At 38.8% G+C, this 20,285-nt stretch overlaps 1 protein-coding gene and 1 long non-coding RNA gene across 3 annotated transcripts; one reads left to right on the top strand and one right to left on the bottom strand.

The window, feature by feature from the left end:
* Positions 1-1,293: 1,293 nt before the first annotated feature.
* On the top strand, positions 1,294-8,311 carry LOC137234259 (uncharacterized). 2 transcript variants are annotated; one of them, XR_010947746.1, is made up of 3 exons: positions 1,294-1,332; positions 1,391-1,518; positions 7,804-8,311. It is a non-coding gene; the product is annotated as an uncharacterized lncRNA (long non-coding RNA). The 2 variants fall into 2 exon arrangements; XR_010947745.1 differs by having other exon boundaries at positions 7,821-8,311.
* Positions 8,312-9,464: 1,153 nt separating this feature from the next.
* LOC137234138 (uncharacterized) lies at positions 9,465-18,190 on the bottom strand. The gene is made up of 3 exons (XM_067757766.1): positions 18,060-18,190; positions 13,934-14,254; positions 9,465-10,356 (listed from the first exon to the last, which is right to left on the bottom strand). The coding sequence occupies exons 1-3, from the start codon at positions 18,100-18,102 to the stop codon at positions 10,208-10,210; spliced, it is 513 nt and encodes a 170-aa protein (XP_067613867.1). The 5' UTR covers positions 18,103-18,190; the 3' UTR covers positions 9,465-10,207.
* Positions 18,191-20,285: the final 2,095 nt, after the last annotated feature.

Genomic DNA, 20,285 nt, shown 5'->3' on the forward strand with positions numbered 1-20,285 from the left:
TAATAATATACTAGCCCACCAGCAGTCAGGCTTTAGAAAGAAACATTCATGTGAGACAGCTCTTAATTTGGTGATACATGACTGGAAAGAAGAGTTAAATAAAAAAAAAAGTGGTTGTTTCAGTCTTCCTAGACCTCAAACGAGCTTTTGAAACAGTGGATAGGGAGATCTTAATCAAAAAAATGGAACGTATTGGTATAACTGGTATAGAACTTGACTGGTTTCGCAGCTATTTGAAGCAGAGGAGACAGAAAACGGTTATAAATACCGTGATGTCTGATGAATTAGAAGTACCCATAGGGTTACCACAAGGCTCAGTTTTGGCACCGATACTGTTCTTAATTTATATTAATGATATAGTTAACGCTATTGAAGGTTGTGAAATTAAACTATTCGCTGATGATGCATTAATAATGATTAGTGAGAATAATATTAATTCTGCACTTTCTAAAATACAACATGAACTGAATAACCTGTATAAATGGTTGTGCGGAAATAGACTGAAACTTAATATAAATAAAACGAAATTTATGATAATAACAAGGAGGAACGTTAATGAGGATATAATTGGTTTAAAAATAAATGATGAAAGCATACAAAAAGTTGACAGTATAAAATATTTGGGAATTATAATTGATAACAAACTCAAGTTTGAAGAACATATAAACTACACAGTCCAGAAAATTGCGAAAAAAATTGGGGTTATGCAGAGAACATCCAAATATATTCAAAAAAAGTACAAAATAATTATATATAAGTCCATTATAGAACCGCACTTTGTAAACTGCCCATCTATTCTATTCATTGTGTCAGACAAAGAAATAGATAAACTTCAAAAGATGCAAAACAGATGTATGAGATTTATTCTTAAAAAACCTAGAGATACTCGTACGGCTGATATGCTGAGAAGTTTGAACTGGTTAAGTGTAAAGCAAAAGATTTTTTTTAACGCTATGAAGTATATATTTAATATTAAAAGTGAAAATGTACCTGAATATCTAAGTAAAAACGTAGTATTAGTTAAGCAAACACATAACATTAATACAAGGAATAAACACAATTTCAAACTGCCTTTATTCAGAACTGAAATAGATCAGCAAACTATTTTTTATAAAGGTCTAAAAAGTTTCAATGAACTGCCTATAGATATAAAAAGTTGTAATGAAATCGGGGCTTTTAAAGCAAAACTTTATGAATATTGTAAAACCTTAGCAATAAGATAGTAAATTGTAATATAATTTAATTTATGAATTAGGCTTTTTTGCCGTAATAAATAAATGAAATGAAATGAAATAAGTACACTATGTGCCAACTCATCAATCGGAATCTGATGTAAGTTTACGTATCTATTTTTATTAGTATAATGTCATTATTATACTTGTACTTACAGTTGAAAGAGAATGTATGGCGGTTTATTGATACGTACATAGAAAATCAGTTGGGAAAGGCGGCGGAAGCTATTAGTTACTCTGTACAAGAGAAAATTGCAGATGGTGATCTTATACTAACATTTAACTGGTGAGTCTAAGCATCTATCGCATATGCATATCGTTGGTGAAAGTAAAAAAGTTGCATATTATATTTAATACGGAGATAGCGACATAATCAGATAATCTATTTTGTGAATAAGAATTAATTGATGTCACGATTATTTTTTTATGGGACAAATTCCGTCAATATCGTTTCCTCGACTATTCGACTGTAGAACAATTAAAACTTAATTAGCAATTAACTCAATTGTCCAAATCGAGGAAAATGTGGGTGTGACGTTCAATCAGGATCTTCATTTAAGAGAGCATGCAACCGCAATTGTACCTAAAATCCAACAACAAAATACATACCACCCTCTGGGACTGGCAATAAGAAATGAAGAAGAATGAGAAAGAGATAGAATGAGAAGCGAAAAATACGAAAGGAGGAGTGAATACAAAGATTAGGAAAAAGTGTAGAGGGCGAGGGCAGAGTTAGACGGAAAAATGTATGCAGATAGGCCAAATTTAGGGCAGAACGTCTGCCGGGTCTGCTAGTAAGTTATAAGAATAACATTTAATCCATTACAGTTTAACTGCAGAATTCTGAAGTGCATAGGCGGAGATGTTGTTACTCTGGGAGTATGTGACCGTTGACTACGCCTGGGTTGGGGGAGGCTAGGAAGCAACTGCTGTTGTGGCCCTGGGACTGGACGTCCTTGGGTAAGCATTGGGGTAACCGGTGTATTTGGGTATGCGACCTGGCAACATGGCGCAATCAAACCCATCGGGGGATTGCCGTCGCGGAGACCAGAACATATAGGAAAGTGGCACGGTCCATGGCAGGAGCTGCATTGGGCGGATGTCGCAAACATATATATTCTGTGCTGGCAAACGGTGCAAAGGGAGGTAGGGACTAAGAGTCTGTTTCCCTGACCTACACAATTGCTGCCGGAAAAGAGGGGGAGAAGACGGGGTTCGGGCACATGGTTCTATGTACCGGAGCGGATCGGGATTTTTCCCGACCAAGGACTGTCATTTCAGTGTGACCTCATCTAATTTGTTTCGTCCCTCCCACAAATTGTCATCCTCCCAGCAGCTCCTTGCAGCAGGACTGCTCCATATTCTCTTACTCCGGGAAGGCATCGAATCCAATACGGGTCCGTCTCCTGACCCCGGTCCTGAGAAATGGTTTTGCTGCATCTGCCGGAAAAGAATCTTTTTAGGACGGTCATATTCTGTTCATGGTTGCATCGGACAGGTTGTTCTGGGCTTGATCCCAAAACCCGACGCCAACGTAACTTTTATAAATCTTTTGTGGCTCCTTGCTGTTCACGCCCAAGGGCGTCCCGTAGCCTACGCCTACGACATCCGAATGATGAGCCAACACCGCCTAGGGGCTTAAGGAGTCATCTCCGTAAGCATTTAGAGGAAATACGGTACCTGAGCACCCAGCCGTATGAAGCAAAAAAACACAAGCAGATCCTTGGTGAACTCCATAAACAGGCGTCGGACCTGTATGCCGGGAATTGCCCGGTGAATCCGGTACTTAACGAAAATTATCCAAAACTCGCGGAAGAGGAACGCATACTCCCCAGGGAAACGCGTGTCACTCTTGCTCAACTTCGTTCTGGATACTGTAACAGGTTAAACTCTTACCTATCCAGAATCAACCCCGACATACAAAATGTATGCCCCGCTTGCAATGTGTCCCCACATGACACCAACCATCTCTTCAATTGTAATGTGGAACCAACGCCTCTAACACCCCTTTCCTTATGGTCCACCCCTGTTGAAACGGCAAGTTTCCTTGGACTCCCGTTAGAGGATATTGATGACAATTTGTGATCGGTCGCGGCTATTGGGTGGGGCGAGCATTGCTACAACAACGGGGGCAGGGGCTAATGCTCGGCATTGCTCCCGACTCTACTTCGGAGACTGTAGGTATGAGTGGGCGCGAGGAGCAGCGGGTACTTATTGTGGCTTGGTGAGCGGCGGGGCTGTTGAAAGGTAGTGGGGGCGCTAAGGCGTAGGCTACGGGACGCCATAGGGCGTGAACAGCAAGGAGCCACAAAAGATTTATAGAAATTACGTGGACTAGTGAGGGCTTAGCCGAATTCCATAGTGCCCGACTATGTGGCGGAGCTGTTTGAGACTGGCATCTACGCCGTTTCGCCTCATAGGATGGGATGTCGGTGACCAAGAACTGCCAATCCCCTGTTGTTGTTGTTGTTGTTGGTGTTGTAGCAATGTTTCGCACCACCTAATAGCTGCGATCGATCACAAATTGTCATCAATATCCTCTAACGGGAGTCCAAAGAAACTTGTGGTGAACTTTTTTAAGTTGTCTTTATGACCTGGATTTCTTTCTGTTGTAGGAACATAGGACATTTTTTGTCGATAGCAGAATGATTGTTTGGTTCTAGATGTTGTGTGATGCAGTTAACGCAGGCATCATTATTTGTACATTGTTCTTCCATATCGTCGTTGAGATGATAGGTATTTGAGTATTTCTGACACATTTTTTCATTTTTGCATATAGATGCGATGTGGCCGAATCTGAGGCAATTTTTGCATTTCAGTGGCAAAGGGATGTATGGTCGGATATTTACTATTTCATATCCGATTCGTAGTGTTGTTGGCAAGGTAGTCGTCCCGAAGGTAACTATTATTAGACCCGTTTCGATGAGATCAGTGGTCACTTTCTTTAAAATTTTTTTATTCGATAACATTTTGTGTTTTTAGCTCGGATAGGATGAGTTCTTCTGTCAAGCTTCTAAGGTCGTTGCAGTAGATAACACTTCTGGACTGATTGCAAATTGTTTTTGGTTTTGATCAAAATTTTACCGCTTCTTATTTTTTTGCACTCCTCGACTTCGCTACCATATGTGGCGTCGATCGCTTTTTTGATTAAGAATGGTGATGTATTTGTTAGTGTTTGGCCGGTGTCTGTTCTTGTCATGATCAAGTATATGGGGACATTGTGGGTGAAATTAGACGTGTTGCTATTGTCCCATTTTAACATAGGCATGTTGGTATTATTTTTGCCTCTATCCGGAGGTTCACCCATGGTTTGGATGTTAAATATTTTTAATAAACGGCGTGTAAAAGTTCGTTCAATAAATATTTGAACCCCTCTTTCCCTAGGCTTTTAAGCATCGGCATGGGAATGCCGTCTGGGCCCACTGCTTTGGATGGTTTAGCATGACCGATGGCATCCTCAACCTCTTTGGCGGTGACGGTAATTGGTGACGCGCTGAACTTATGTCTATGTGCGTGTCTATTTTTGTCGACCGTAGAATGCATTATATATTGTCGGCAGAAAGCGCTCGCGAATTTTCTCGCATCCGACAGCACTTTATCGCCAAAGGTGATGGAAGCTTTGCCATTGTGCTAAGACGGATTCGATAGGGACGTTGCGGTGGACCAAAGTTTACCTACACCAGAAGAGAGGTTACACCTGCTTAGGTGCTCCTCCCATGTCGCCCGCTTGTGTTCATCCACAAGCAATTTGCGGCCTTTGCCGGGAAGTGGGGACGAATTTTGGGAATTCTACCGGCGGGAATGACATGAGCCGAGGCGGATTCAATGACCTTACGGAAAGCACGCTCACCTTGGCGGGTATTAGTTGGGTTAGGGAGGGCAGCAAAGCGGTTGTCTGTAAAGGATTTGTATTCGTCCCACTTTCCTTTTTTAAAGTTAATGAAGGTGCGTTTTCTGCGACGATGAACTCGGCGGAAGGCTCGAGCGAAATAAGTATAGGCAGGTGGTCTGATGCCAATGTTACCATCGGCTGCCAGCTGCCGCAGTTTACGAGTTCTGCGCTCGCGATTGAAATATCCGGCGAACTGTGACAGCTTCCTACCATACATGGGGGCGTTTCCGTCTATTGTGCAGAACGTCGTTTCTTCTATTTGATCCGCTAACATCTCATCCCTAGTGTCCACCCGCAAGTTTGAATGCCATAGATCGTGATGGGCATTGAAATCGCCTAAGATAATGCGATTGTTTCCAGTGAGTACGGCGCTGATATCAGGGTGGTATCCACTGGGGCAACAGGTGACAGGAGGGATGAAGATGTTGATGATTTCTAGGTTTGCATCGCCCGACCGGACAGATAATCCTTGACGTTCTAAGACACTGTCCCTGCGGTCGATGTCGGGATCAAATATATGATATTGCACAGTGTGGTGTATGATAAACGCGAGGCCACCTCCATTTCCGCTCTCGCGATCTTTTCTGTGGAAATTATACGCAGAACAGGTCTGCAATGCAGATCTTACTGTGAGTTTAGTCTCTTGAATCGCAGCAATGCGGATGTTGTGCAGCTTCATGAAGTCCACTATCTCCGTGATCTTCCCAGTTAATCCATTACAGTATAAATGCAGAATTCTGAGGTGAATAGGGGGAGACGTCGTCACTCTGGGGGTAAGTGACGGGTGACTACGCCTGGGTCTGTTTCCCTGACCTACACAATTGCTGGCGAAAAAGAGGGGGGAAGAAGACGGGGGCAGGGGATGATGCTAGGCATTGCTCCCGATTCTACTACGGAGATTGTAGGTATGGATGGGAGCAGCCGTGTGAGTTCGTGGCACCGTGGGGCGCGAGTAACAGCGGTTACTTGTTGTGGCTTGCTAGGCTGCGGGACTGCTGGAAGGTAGCGGGGGGCGCTAAGGCGCAGACTACGGGACGTCCTAGGACGTGAACAGCAAGGAGCCACAAAAGATTTATAGAAGTTACGTGGACGTCTGGTTTTGGGGTCTAGCCCAGAACAACCTGTCCGATGCAACCATCGCTTACACGAGACACACTGACAAGAGTATGACCGTCCTAAAAAGATTCTTTTCCGGCAGATGCAGCAAAACCATTTCTCAGGACCGAGGTCAGGGGACGGACCCGGATTGGGTTCGATATCTTCCCGTAGCAAGAGAATATGGAGCAGTCCCGCGGCAAGGAACTGCCGGGAGGATGACAATTAAATGGGGTTACACTGAAATGGCAGTCCTTGGTCGGGAAAAATCCAGAGTCGCTCCAGAACCGACGGCCTTGGGAAGCGACATAAGCGCCTTCAAATGTAATTTTATTAATCGTGGCACTAGACGCGGGCGTAGTCGTGGGAGTAGCTCACTACGTGGAGACTACACTAATCAATGACTTTTAATATCGGAAGGTAGACCAGCACCAAAACAACAACAACAGTCGCCAGATAACTGGATCCCTTTAGCCAATATTTTTTAGATGGTTTAGCAAGTTTGATGGCTTTTTCAACCTCTTTGCCGATGATGGTAATGGGAGGCGCAATATAATGGTAATGTGCGAGCTCCGTGGCCTGCCGCCTGCATTTAGTTAGATAACCTAGGGTGGGATAATCTAGAAGGTTCAAGTTTTATCATTGTTGATGATCCTTTGCCAGATGTAGATCTGGTCCGTTCCTGTAACAAGCACCATTGAGATGCAAGCCCGACCATCTCGAGAACGATTTAGCATGACCACATTGAACTTTTAAGCCCATCCCGGTCCACCCCCTAGTTCCATGAGGAACCTGGGGTCGCCAGAGCCTCGTCTACTAAAGAAACAGAAAAAGATAAGCTATAAATTGCGCTAGCAGCCCTTGAAACCTTGCGGTATTTTAGTCGCTTCTTATGGCAGGCATACCTGCCGCGGGTATAATCTCTGCCCCCCAAACCGCTGGGGCCATGAGAAGCGTGAGTGCACTTTGGGTGTCCCAAGGCAAGTTCCTTTGTGCCTAGTTGGGTAAGCGGCCAGGCAGCAGGGTGCAACAAATATACCATTTAGGAGGATACCATTGCTGAGCCCAGAAAATCTGGGAAACTTAGATTTACTGGTCAGATGCAGCAAACGAATATATTCTGTACTAGCATATGATCAACTTGGATACAACCAAACGTTTATTTTCTTGTCCAACAGGGAACTGGTGCTCGAACCTGCTGCTTAAGAAGGATAGACGTAGTCATATCAATTCGTTCCCGGGTTACTCGCGGAAAGCAGTTTTAGCAGCACTTTGTCCTTTTCAAATTGCACATCCATACAAGACCTTCGGATAATGGATTAAACAGTCATCTGCATTTATTTGTTTTTGTAACACGTCTAATTTACTTCGTAACATCAATCAATTATCCATTGTTATAATTTTATGTTCTCTATAAATGCAACAACAGCATCTTCGGGTATCCATGATTATGGTTATCTAAAATCTCCTTGAGTCCCTCGTGGTTTTGGCCTCTCAGAAAAGAGCTAATTGTGGAGCTCTATTTATAGAACACTTTTCGAGTTACATATATTAAAAACTTTAATCTCTCCTTACTGATATTAGTTTCTTTCTGATTCTAGGTAATTTGATTTTGACGATATGCGCATGGCAATATTCCAAATATTCCAGCTGCGGCTGAAGGAAGAACATACATATCCTTAAATTATAAGAGAACTGCGACAACTATTCCTCCGCCTTTTTAGTACCACATATAAGGCCCTAACAAGTATATTATGGGAAAGGGTCAAGACCAAAATCCCAACATAACCTGTAAATCGACTTTGATAGCACGAATTGGGGCTTTCGCTATTATGAGTACAAAACTCATATGGCTCTGCAAACTGACGTTGAACAACACCACCAGCGCAGGAAAAATTGGGCATCATCACTGGGCTTCGAAAGTTTCAGAAAGGGTACAACTATAAATAGAAGTTAATGTACTTATGTACCATGTACATATCAATATACACATATGTAAAGTTTACTAGAGTAATTAAGGAAATAATTTTAATTGTAAAAAAAAACATTGTATATATGAATTATTTATAATTAAATATTATCTAAACAAAAAGGAGCGTTTCATTCGTGCAAAAAGCGATTTGACAGAAGGTAACCCATGCGGGTAACCGGCAAGCCAGATAGCCGCGTTGTTGCATATGTTGCATATCTTTTCTTGGTCCGGACCAATGGAACGTCAGTTATGATGCTATAAACTTCTAACATCTGTAGAGCGAATATCAACTCTAAGAGTAGCCTCCGCTCATCGCACTGTATGAGGGAGGCCCAGTCATGCAAGTGATTTCCAGAACAGTCCCTTAGCAGAAAGAAAAAGTTGCTGCGACGGCACCAATTCAAGGGAATTCAAGGGGTTGTGTAGCGCAATATATAGCTTCTCCAACCCAATTGTCAACCTCGCCTTCGAGCGGCGAATCCCGTTTCACTAACAGACGAGGCTCTGGCGACCCCAAGCTCGTCATGGAACTTGGGGGTGGGGAGGGAGGGATGGCCTGAAGGTTTAATGTGGCCATATAAATCGTTCCCGAGATGGTCGGGCCAGCACCTTAATGGTGCTGTGTTACCAGAGCTTATCGGATCTGTATCCGACAAAGGACCATCACACCGATAACGCTCCCCAAAGCCTTCGGGGAGTAACCTAATCGCTACAACAACAACAACAACACGGCACCAAAAATGGTTTATTAAGCATATCCCATCGTAAAAAAATAGATACGACCCTCCGAGGTGATGAAACTGCCTGACCATTGTTTTGGAAGAAGGTTGTAGTATGCCAAGACCAGCAGCGGGCATGTTTGGTAGCGGAGGTCCTTTGGCGCAAACAGAAAGGAGCCTCAAAAGTTTTTTCACAACTTCGGGGTGGACAAATATTGGGATCTAATCCAGAATACCTCGATCCTTTGTACATGATAAACTGACACAACCGGTTCTGGTTCCATGTTCCGACTCGGGATTTTTCTCGCCCATGGGATGTCATTTTTCAAGAGTTAAAATTGCTTCCGACGCCGATAATTGTACAATAATAACAGCTGGCTTCGGCCTTTTAATTGATGAATGAAAAAAAGTCTCAAGTCGCTGGACGACATCACATAATACACCATCATAATTATATTTATCGCCTTAGCACTAGTATTAACAACGAAAATTTATTGCCCTAAAACCTGTGGAAACATTGGAACCATAAACAACTAATGAAGTCAAAGACTATGTTATATGAAATAGGATTTTTATTTTTCATAAAATTAATAAGACAAAAATTATGCACATACATGTTCATATATGTATGTATAAGGAACACTTCAATGAAAAATAAGTTACTAGTTATGCCTCTGTAAGCATGGTATCCAGATCATAAGAAAACGCTAAAAAATATTTTTATTTTCGCCATTGTAAACCAAACTTGAAGACTTTTTATTTGGAAATATGTATTCAACTTTTTTATTGTTCATTTTCTTTACAAGCGTTTTCTTGTGATCTGGATATCGGGCTTTACAGAAAGTCAACTTAAAATAATTTAATAAATCACATCCATGCGAATATTTTCAAAGTAAACTTGGTTTAGTAAAACTTTATATGTATTTTTCGCAAGGAGCTCTTTAAAGAAAAATGAGAAATGAACTTAAAAGTATTCAATACATCAAATCCATGCGGATATTTTGACAGTAAACTGGTTTAGCAAAATTTTGTATAGTTTTTTTAAAATGAACACTTCAAAAAAAGTTAGTAGTTATGTTTCCTTACAGAAAATCAACTTAAAATAATTTAATACATCAAATCCATGCGGATATTTTAGCAAAATTTTGTATAGCTTTTTTAAAATGAACACTTCAAAAAAAGTTAGTAGTTATGTTTCCTTACAGAAAATCAACTTAAAATAATTTAATACATCAAATCCATGCGGATATTTTAACAAAAAACTTGGTTAAGCAAAATATTTTTTAGAAGAAACACTTCACGACGCCGATAATTGTACAATAATAACAGCTGGCTCTGCCAATTTTAATTGATGAATGAAAAAAATTCTCAAGTCGCTGGACGACATCACATAATACACCATCATAATTATAATTATATTTATCGCCTTAGTTATTTCTGTAAAAACTGTGGAAACATTGGAACCATAAACAACTAATGAAGCCAAAAACTATGTTATATGAAATAGTATTTATATTTTTCATAAAATTAATGAGACAAAAATTACGCAAGTACATGTTCATATATGTGTGTATAAGGAACACTTCAATGAAAAATAAGTTAGTAGTTATGCCTCTGTAAGCACGGTATCCAGATCATAAGAAAACGCTCAAGAAATATTTTTATTTTCCCCATTGTAAGCCAAACTTGAAGACTTTTTATTTGAAAATATGTATTCAACTTTTTTATTGTTCATTTTCTTTACAAGCGTTTTCTTGTGATCTGGATATCGGGCTTTACAGAAAATCAACATAAAATAATTTAATAAATCATATCCATGCGAATATTTTCAAAGTAAACTTGGTTTAGAAGACTTTTTATGTATTTTTCGTAAGGAGCTCTTTAAAAAAAAAAAAAAGAGATGAACTTAAAATTATTCAATACATCAAATCCATGCGGATATTTTGACAGTAAACTGGTTTAGCAAAATTTTGTATCGCTTTTTTATAATGAACAATTCAAACAAAGTTAGTAGTTCTGTTTCCTAACAGAAAATCATCTTGAAATAATTTAATGCATCAAATCCATGCAGATATTTTAACAATAAACTTTGTTAAGCAAAATATTATTTTTTTTTTATAAGAAACACTTCAAAAAATAAAAAGGGATTGTATTTATGTTTCATTAGAGAAAATCTACTTAAACTAATTAATACATACGCGGATAATTGCAAAGAAAACTAGGTTTACCAAGTAACGCCCGCGGCTCTATTTATATTTATGAAATTCGGAAACTAATATTATTAACAACAGCAGGAGGAAATGATTCGAAATCGTTTAAGGACACTTGGCCGTCTGCTTGCTACCATGAAGAATATCGATCCAGATATAACAGATTTTAAATCAATTTATAATCCACCATATTATAAAACAATGGTGAAGGCTGCAGGAGTAATCTCAGGATTTGATCCAATGACTGGAGTGCATAAGACTCCCTCACTTGCAACTTCCATCGGCACCTATATCAGAGCAGTAGGCGAGCTTTTAAAGCTGCATTGGGTGGAAAACAATGCTGATGAAAAGGAAAAGGTTGTGGACAAATACTTGTTCCTTCACAGCATGCAATACAGTCATGTCATTAACAGGGTCGCAAGCGTGGACCAATGCGAGAAACAAATAAAGCCATTACCAACAACCAGTGATATAAAAAACTAGCTAGCCACCTCAATGATAAGATGATTAGTTCTTACGAAACCCTGCAGCAACAATATGATTATCAGGCGTGGATAAGTCTTCTGGAATATACATTAATATCTATTCAGACTTTTAACCAACGTCGAGCGGGGGAAATCGAAAGGGCGCTGATTCTTGACCTGAAAGCAATCGAGAAAATATCAGAAGCGGAAAACCCAGAAATTTATGAGAAACTGTCTGCAATGGAGAAAAACTTAGCTGAAAAACACTCAATATTTATGATAACGTGGAAATTGGGACGGGTTGTTCCTGTTCTTCTCAGTTCGCAAATGGAAACGTCTATAAATTTGATTTTGTCCCACCGAACCTCCCCGAAAGTTCCAGCAAATAACCCTTAAATTTTTGGTATACCGGGCTTAACTGACGGAAAGTTTAAATATCTTCGGGCTTGCCCGTTAATGCGAAAGTTTTCAGAGGAATGTGGCGCTGAATACCCTGAAGGGCTACGTGGAACATATTTAAGAAAACATATTGCAACGACTTGTGCTGGAGATAACATGGACTAAAATAAAATCACGGATATAGCCAATTTCATGGGTCAAGCTGAGGCTATTCATAGATCCCACTATATGCGATCGGTTGTATCACGAGATGTGCTGGGTGTTGCCAACGTACTTCGCAAAGCACAAGGGGATGAAGAAAGCGTTGCAGATCAAAGTGCCAGTGGTTCAATTTTTCAATCGTGTCAATTTACAGATGAAAACAATAAATTTGATTCCATCGTGTTCCGACATTTCCACTAATAAGCCTGGATTTAATGCCGATGATAATATTAGACAAATTATACATTCACCTGGGGAAGAAGATTCGAGTAAAGAAAGCAACTCTGATAAACTTTATTTATTAGAAAAAAACGTTAAAAAATCCAAAATTAAAAATGGTGTCGAGATGAGGTAAATCAGGTGGATATAGCTGATTTCATGGGTCAGCACTCCAGTGCATAAGATTCCTTCACTGGCAACTTCCATCGGCACCTATACTAGAGCAGCAGGTGAGCTGTTACAAATATGAACATATCATACACATATTTATCAGACGAGACCCTGGCGACCGCAAGTTCCACATCGAACCGGGGCGTGGGGGGTGTTTTGACCTAGAAGGTTCAATGTGGTCATATCAAATCGTTCCCGAGGTGGTCGGGCTAGTACCTTATAATTATAGTATCCGGAACGTACCGTATCTTTATCCGGCAAAGGACCATCACGCCGATAACACTCTCCAAAATTTTCGGAATGTCTTTATCGTTAAAATAAACACAGCATTACCAAAAACTAGTGATATAAAAAAACTAGCTAACTACCTCAATAATGAAATGATTAGTTCTTACGAAACTCTGCAGCGACAATATGATTATCAGACCTGGGTAAGTCTTCTCGACTCCCTCACTGGCTATTTCCATCGGCACCTATACTTGAACAGTAGGTGAACTACTAAAACGTCATTGGGTGAAAACCAATGAAAAAGGAAAGAAAAAGGTTGCCGACAAAGACTCTTCACACAATGCAAAACAGTTAAGAAACTAACAGGGTCGCACGCGACGACCAATGTGAAAAACATGGCCAACAATGTGGATGGTCCTTTTTATCCGGTAATTTGTGGTAAATATCATCATTAAAGGCCCGACCATCTCGGGAACGATTTGATATGACCACGTCGAACATTCTAAGTTAATGGATTTTAGTCGCCTCTTACGACAGGTATGCCTACCGCGGGAATATTCTAGGCCCCTTAACCCGCTGGGGTATACAACCATTACCCACAACCAACGAAGGCAAAAAAGAAAAAAATATATGTATCTCAATAATAAAATGATTTTCTTATGCAACTCTGCAGCGACAATATAGTTAAAAAAAAATAAAGCCATGAGCGTTATATCCTTTTCTCGGCGGACGTTGTTTGCTTTTTAAAAATTAAACTTTTCAAATAAGCAATAAGGCCCGCGAGCGTTATTGCATTATCTAGGCTGGCCTTATTTCCCTGTTTTTGCCACGGGATTTATTGCACTGTACCACACTCCTCAAAGAAAAAAATGTTTGTAGCTATATTTCCTTAACCCTTTCCTTCCCATGGTAGCCATATGGCTACCAATCTGTTTCACCCACTGAGCCAAATGTACCAAACAAATTTTAATACAGGGTCATTTCGAATACTATTTCTATTAAAAAAACATAGTTTAATTTTTTTATAGCTGCTTCTTAATTTGGGAAGGAGAGGGTTAAAGAAGATCAGCTAAAAATAATAAATAAATAAAATACTTTTCTTTACGCATAGTTCTTTATCGTCCATATTACCCGCAACAACAGGAAGCTCTATGGGAAAAGAATTATCGCCTTCATTTTCAGTCAAAGATGTTTCTGTCAAATTCCAAATCGGGCTGTTCTCGTTTTCGGTGGATTCAGCAATTGGTACGGTTTGTTGAAGTTGTGCTTCAAAAGATGAACAACTAGCGACATTAGTCTCCAACTCATTGTCTTCTAAACTTGCATTCAGCTCCGGGTCATTCAAAGTCCTCATTATTGATTCTTTCGTATTTATTGAACCTTGGGTTCTAGTATAGCGGTTATCAAGGTCGCTTAAATTCGCCTCTATTACATCTTCAAGTGAAGCATCACCTAATTAAATTAGAAATAGTTTTTAGCAAGAGTTTGAATTTGTGGTATTTCTTTACTTTGGTTCAGAACTGTTAAACCATGTCTTAAAATGTCGGGGAAGGTATCAAAAGTAGCTTTTGACCTCTGTATCAATTCCACTAAACCGGTAATTTGAAATTTTGCTTCTGTTCAAAGTGTGCGTCCGTACAATAAAAAATTATTTATTTGTATTGTTTTCTACAATCCATGTTACAAAACAATATACAATATTCCAAAACAACCCGCGTAGGAAGTTTATTATTTTGGTGAAAATCTGTCCAAATGTACACTGAAACATGCAAAACATGGCAAATTGGATAGGTTTCGATGGAGTTTTCTACCTTCTTTGACTTTCTTAACATTTAAAGTACCCTTTTACCGAATCTCAGCAAATCGGATCAAAAATAAAATTTTGTAGAATAAGTCGGCCCCGGGCCCTCTCCCGAAAGGAAAATTTCCGAAATATATGGCTGGTCAAAGAGATGCAAATGTAATATATTTCAATCGCACCATATATGGAATAGGCGGGTCCATGGTCCATTTTCTGGAAAGGAGTTTCTCAAATATTATAATGGTCAAAGAGCTACACCTGTACCGAATTTAAGCAAATCGAACCATAAATAACACTTTCTGGAATAGGTAGGCCCTTGGTACACTTCTGCATGCCCGAAATTGATTTTCTAAATATCTGGGGAAGTAAAAAGGTCCAAATGAAAATACTTCCCGTTTATAAGGGGAAAATAAAAATTCTCTTAGAGCGGTTACATAGATTAAAACTCGAAAGCAAAATTTGCCCGTTGTGACGACTTTCGGAGTTTTCACGATCCTTTGCCAGCTAGCAAATGTTTTCCACTAATTTTAAAACGTCACCGGGTACTGAAGTGTGTTTCAAAATTCTAGCTTTTAGGGAAGTTACTCAAATGTATTTTGGGTATTTCTATATGACAGCATGACACTGGTAATACGCGTCCAAAAATATCGAGATTGGTGTCAAAAGGCGCGCATTAACCTCGACAACACTAATAAGCGGAAAATAAAAATTTTTGCTCGTTCGAAAGATATTAAGGAAAACCCGAAAAATGGCCCCAGAGTGCTCCGAAACCGGGGGTGGGATCCATAGTATTTTTGCGCAGAACACCTTTCTGCATTGGCGGCCTTCAGCCGCGTTTATAAAAAATTACCCTGGGTGGGTCCAACACCGGTTTGGAGACGAATACTGTATCCGCGCAAAACACATGTTAAAAATTGTTTGTGGGTACGACAAAAGCATCAACATTACAACAACCACATGAAAATTTTAAATTTCTTTTGCAAATATCTCTTGTACGAGCTAAAATTTTTGTTTTCCGGATTATTGTCGTCGAGGTCAATACGCATCTTTTGACACCTCTCTCGACATTTTTGAATGTATCTTTTGCAAGACCCCAATTTTGTCCTGAAATTCGCAAAAAAACACCAATCGAATCTAATATAAAAGAAGTAAGACCTTGGTGAAAATTTTTGGTAACGTTTTAGAAGACGGTGCACCACCTAATTTTTATCAAAAAATATCAAAGGTGGCATCAAAAGACGCGTCTCGACCTCCGTTTTAATAATCCGAAAGCGGAAATCAATTTTATTCCTGTCGAAAGTTATTTACAAAAAACCGTAAAATGACCCCGAGAGAGTTCGATATATGGTAGTTTTTTTGGGAAAATTTTAGAATAGCACCCCCCGAGTTCGGGGTTAAACTCGGTATCAAATGAAAGAGGGAGTTCTCCCGATCACAAATATATATAACTTTAAGTGCGCAGACTTATAGTTTACGAGTTATTTGATGTTAAAGTTTGCAAATTTAGCAAATTTCTATAGCACTTTCAGTTACAATTTACACATCTTTCAAAACCTTTATGCACATAAATATCTATATAAATTGGCAACGATACACTCAAATTTCATTTTAGTATATTTCACATATAATTCTTGCATTGTTTTTACTTAATATAAAAGTTTTTATTAAATCAATCGCGCTTTTGTAGCAACATTCACATTTATGTATATATATATTTTATTGATGACATTACAAAGCTGTGCTGCCACATCTAAAAAACGGAACAAGTGCAGAATCGAAAAATAACTTATAAAAATATATTTCATCTGATGTATATATATCTTTAACTTTTCTAGTCTTTATTTACCAAAAATTTGAAAAAGCTCTTTTTTGCATTCGTGAACGAGCTGATATTACCTTATAACTCTTATGTTTATTGTTATGTTAGCCGATCCAACAACGGCTGCGCCAAGCACAGTAATTCTGCGTAGAACACCTTTCCGCGTAGGCGGCCTTCGGCCGCGCTTATTGAAAATAACCCTGGGCTACGCCATGCCAAGTCCGGGTGTGTGATATAACCGTGGCTACCGCCACGGTGATGTCCTTCCGCATATTACCTTATAACTCTTATGTTTATTGTTATGTTAGCCGATCCAACACCGGCTGCGCCATGCACAGTAATTCTGCGTAGAACACCTTTCCGCGTAGGCGGCCTTCGGCCGCGCTTATTTAAAATAACCCTGGGCTACGCCATGCCAAGTCCGGGTGTGTGGTATAACCGTGGCTACCGCCACGGTGATGTCCTTCCGCATATTACCTTATAACTCTTATGTTTATTGTTATGTTAGCCGATCCAACACCGGCTGCGCCATGCACAGTAATTCTGCGTAGAACACCTTTTCGCGTAGGCGGCCTTCGGCCGCGCTTATTTAAAATAACCCTGGGCTACGCCATGCCAAGTCCGGGTGCGTGGTATAACCGTAGCTACCGCCACGGTGATGTCCTTCCGCATAGTAGTAAAAATATATATTTTCCTTTTTCTTTATTAACTGAAAGGTGGCACGTTAATATTTATATTTGTTTTTTCTTTGTTGATGTGGCAGCACAGCTTTGTAATGTCATCGATAAAATATATACATACATAAATGTGAATGTTGCTACAAAAGCGCGATTTATTTAATAAAAACATTTAAATAAAGTAAAAACAATGCAAGAATTATATGTGAAATATACTAAAATGAAATTTAAGTGTATCGTTGCCAATTTATATAGATATTTATGTGCATAAAGGTTTTGAAAGATGTGTAAATTGTAACTGAAAGTGCTATAGAAATTTGCTAAATTTGCAAACTTTAACATCAAATAACTCGTAAACTATAAGTCTGCGCACTTTAAGTTATATATATTTGTGATCGGGAAAACTCCCTCTTTCATTTGATACCAAGTTTAACCCCGAACTCGGGGGGTGCTAAACTAAATCGCTGCCGTTTTTTTTTTGCATAGAAGACCTTTCTGCGTTGGCGGCCGTCGGCCGCGATTTAAAAAAATAACCGTGGGTGGGTCCGACACTGGTTTGGGGATCAAAACTAAATGCGTGCAGAACACCTTTCTGCATTAGTGTGTGTTTACAACAAAGCTGGCAAAAAACAACAACCACATGAAAATTTGGGCCGATTTTTTGCTAATATCTTTTGACAGCAAAAAAAATTTAATTTTTGCTTCCGGATTCTGAGAACGGAGGTCGAGACGGGTCTTTTGATACCACCTTTCGTAATTTTTGATAAAATCTAGGTGGTGCACCGTCTTGTAAACATTACTTTTTGTACCATGTTACAAAATTTTTTTGTACCATGGATAGTAGAAAACATGATTTAATTGTATAAATGCTTCTGCGTGTGCTAGAATCTCCAAAACAACTTGCGTTGGTTAAACCAAAGTAAATAATTACTTTATCTCTCAATTTTACACTTAACTTACCTAAAACATCGTCTAACATCATACTGATATCTATCTCCTCCATTTTAAAGTTTTTAAGTTATAAAATATAAAATTTCAACTTTACCCACTTCTTTTTACCCACTTCCGCAATTAAAAATTCTTGTTTGGTTAGTAATTGGAAAGTAATATCGAACCCATAAAGAAATTCGATACTTTCATTTGAACAACAGCTTTGTTCTTTTGCCAGCCCGACGGTCATCCAAATACCCAAAAAGTGTTCTTTTTAAACGGTTTTATTTAGCTTGACATGCCAGGCTGGCTGGCACGACATTTTTAATTGAAATTTAAGTAACTTCCCGATAAGCTACAAGCTTGAAACTTGGAATGTAGTTCAGAACCCGAACCAGGTTAAGTATAAAAAAAGCTTGTTCCCAAACATTGGTATAAGCAGTACCCTGGATGAATGTTAATTCTGTCTTGATATGCAAAACTTCAAATTTAATAAATACAAAATTATTTCCATAAGTGACGTAGATTGAAATTATTGGCAATTGTCGATTTCAACCAATTTTGCATCTTTTTCATTATTTTGCAAATTTTTCGAATTCTCAAGGTATTGGGATTACTATATAAATACTTTCATAAAGATGAGCTCTATGACTTGGATTTTTCAGTAACCTATCAGAAACAACTTAACTAAATATTTTATATAATTCTAATACTGGCCAGATTTGAAAGTTTAGCGTTGCTTCGCATGTTAAGGTGCCTCTGTCTTAATTTTTTCTTTATATTTTTGCGTCATCCGATTTGAGTTCCGATACCACTTCCGCGTCGAAGAGAAGCTCCAATAATCGAATCAGCTGCTTCAGAGAACGTGAAGTACGAAGAGGGACCTAAGAAGCATTTCGTTTGCAATTGGCTAGTTAAGTTAAGAATGAGCTAAACTAGAGTAAACTGCCTTTTCATATGGAGTATAATCCAGCCAACTGTAATCGAAACGAAATTTTTGTGCGAGCTCTGAAAGGTCAAACAAGGGCCACGTGCTAAATAGGATAAAAGGATAAGTTTTGACAGACTGAAGGAAAACTCTGACATTTATCGTGGTGAATTGGGGCGCCATAATTTTCACTAGCCTATGGGGCCAGGTAAAATTTTGACAACTGGTCATGTAATCATACATACATTGTTTCGCAGAAATATAAATAATGGAAACAACAAAGTATAAATGGATGAAAAGAAAAACGAAAGCCATGAGAACACAATTGGATGTATTGAAAAATAGAGCCATTGCTCGTGTTTTTGATTTGTAAAATGTGAGAATTTTCCTTGTAATTTCACACAGATAAAACTACAACTTGAGTACACCGGCTGTGTGCCAATAAGTTACATTTTACTCTATGAAAAAATGTGGTGTACAAACTTTCTATTTGGTGAAAAATTTCTGATTGAACTACGCCAAATAATATGTGAAATTTTCTACAATATTCACCTGTTTGATTTTTTGTTACATGTTTTATTCGCACTGTTTTATTCAAGTTTTTTCTTTTCACGTGTTTTCCTTTTTGTAGGTGTCAAAATTTTACCAAGCCTCATAAGCTAATGATAATTCTGACCTTCCAAATCTCAAGTGTCAAAATCTTTATTCGGTCTGTCAAAGTTTCAGTTTTTAACGCATTTGGCAATGTGCACCTCATTTGTCATCTGAGCAAAAAGTTGCTGATTAGCACACAGCCAAAGCCAAATTTTTTAATAACTGATTTAGCCCAAAAGTACCCGAAGGCTCACTAAGGAACACTCTCAAAAGATTGAATGCACAAATATATCGATTTATCGAAAATATTAACTATTCGCTACGGGTACTGCTACAGGCTCAATATTATTGAAGGTACTTATTTGAATGCAACACGTTCAATATTTCTACATAAGCAATTTAATATATGGCGTCGCTTTGATGCAAACTTTTTTCTACAACAAGTATTTTTCTTCGAGCGCAATAATATTAATCAATTCTTATTATGCAAACTTTTTAAATGATGTTATTTGGGATTTAGACAAAATATTCCTTTTGCGTTATCTAATATTGAGACTAGCCTCTCAACCGGTTTTGGAAATTTTGCTTAAATAAAATGCCGCGTAGTCATAGTCATAGTAAAATAGGTCTTAAATTCAGTTGCAGCATTTTTGAAAGATAGCTCATAGGAAATTTTGTCAAAAATCCGTAACTAAATTTAAAACCTTTATTATTTTGACTATGACTATGCGCCA

This window comes from Eurosta solidaginis, chromosome X (genome assembly GCF_040869045.1).
Source record: "Eurosta solidaginis isolate ZX-2024a chromosome X, ASM4086904v1, whole genome shotgun sequence".
NCBI classification, from domain to species: domain Eukaryota; kingdom Metazoa; phylum Arthropoda; class Insecta; order Diptera; family Tephritidae; genus Eurosta; species Eurosta solidaginis.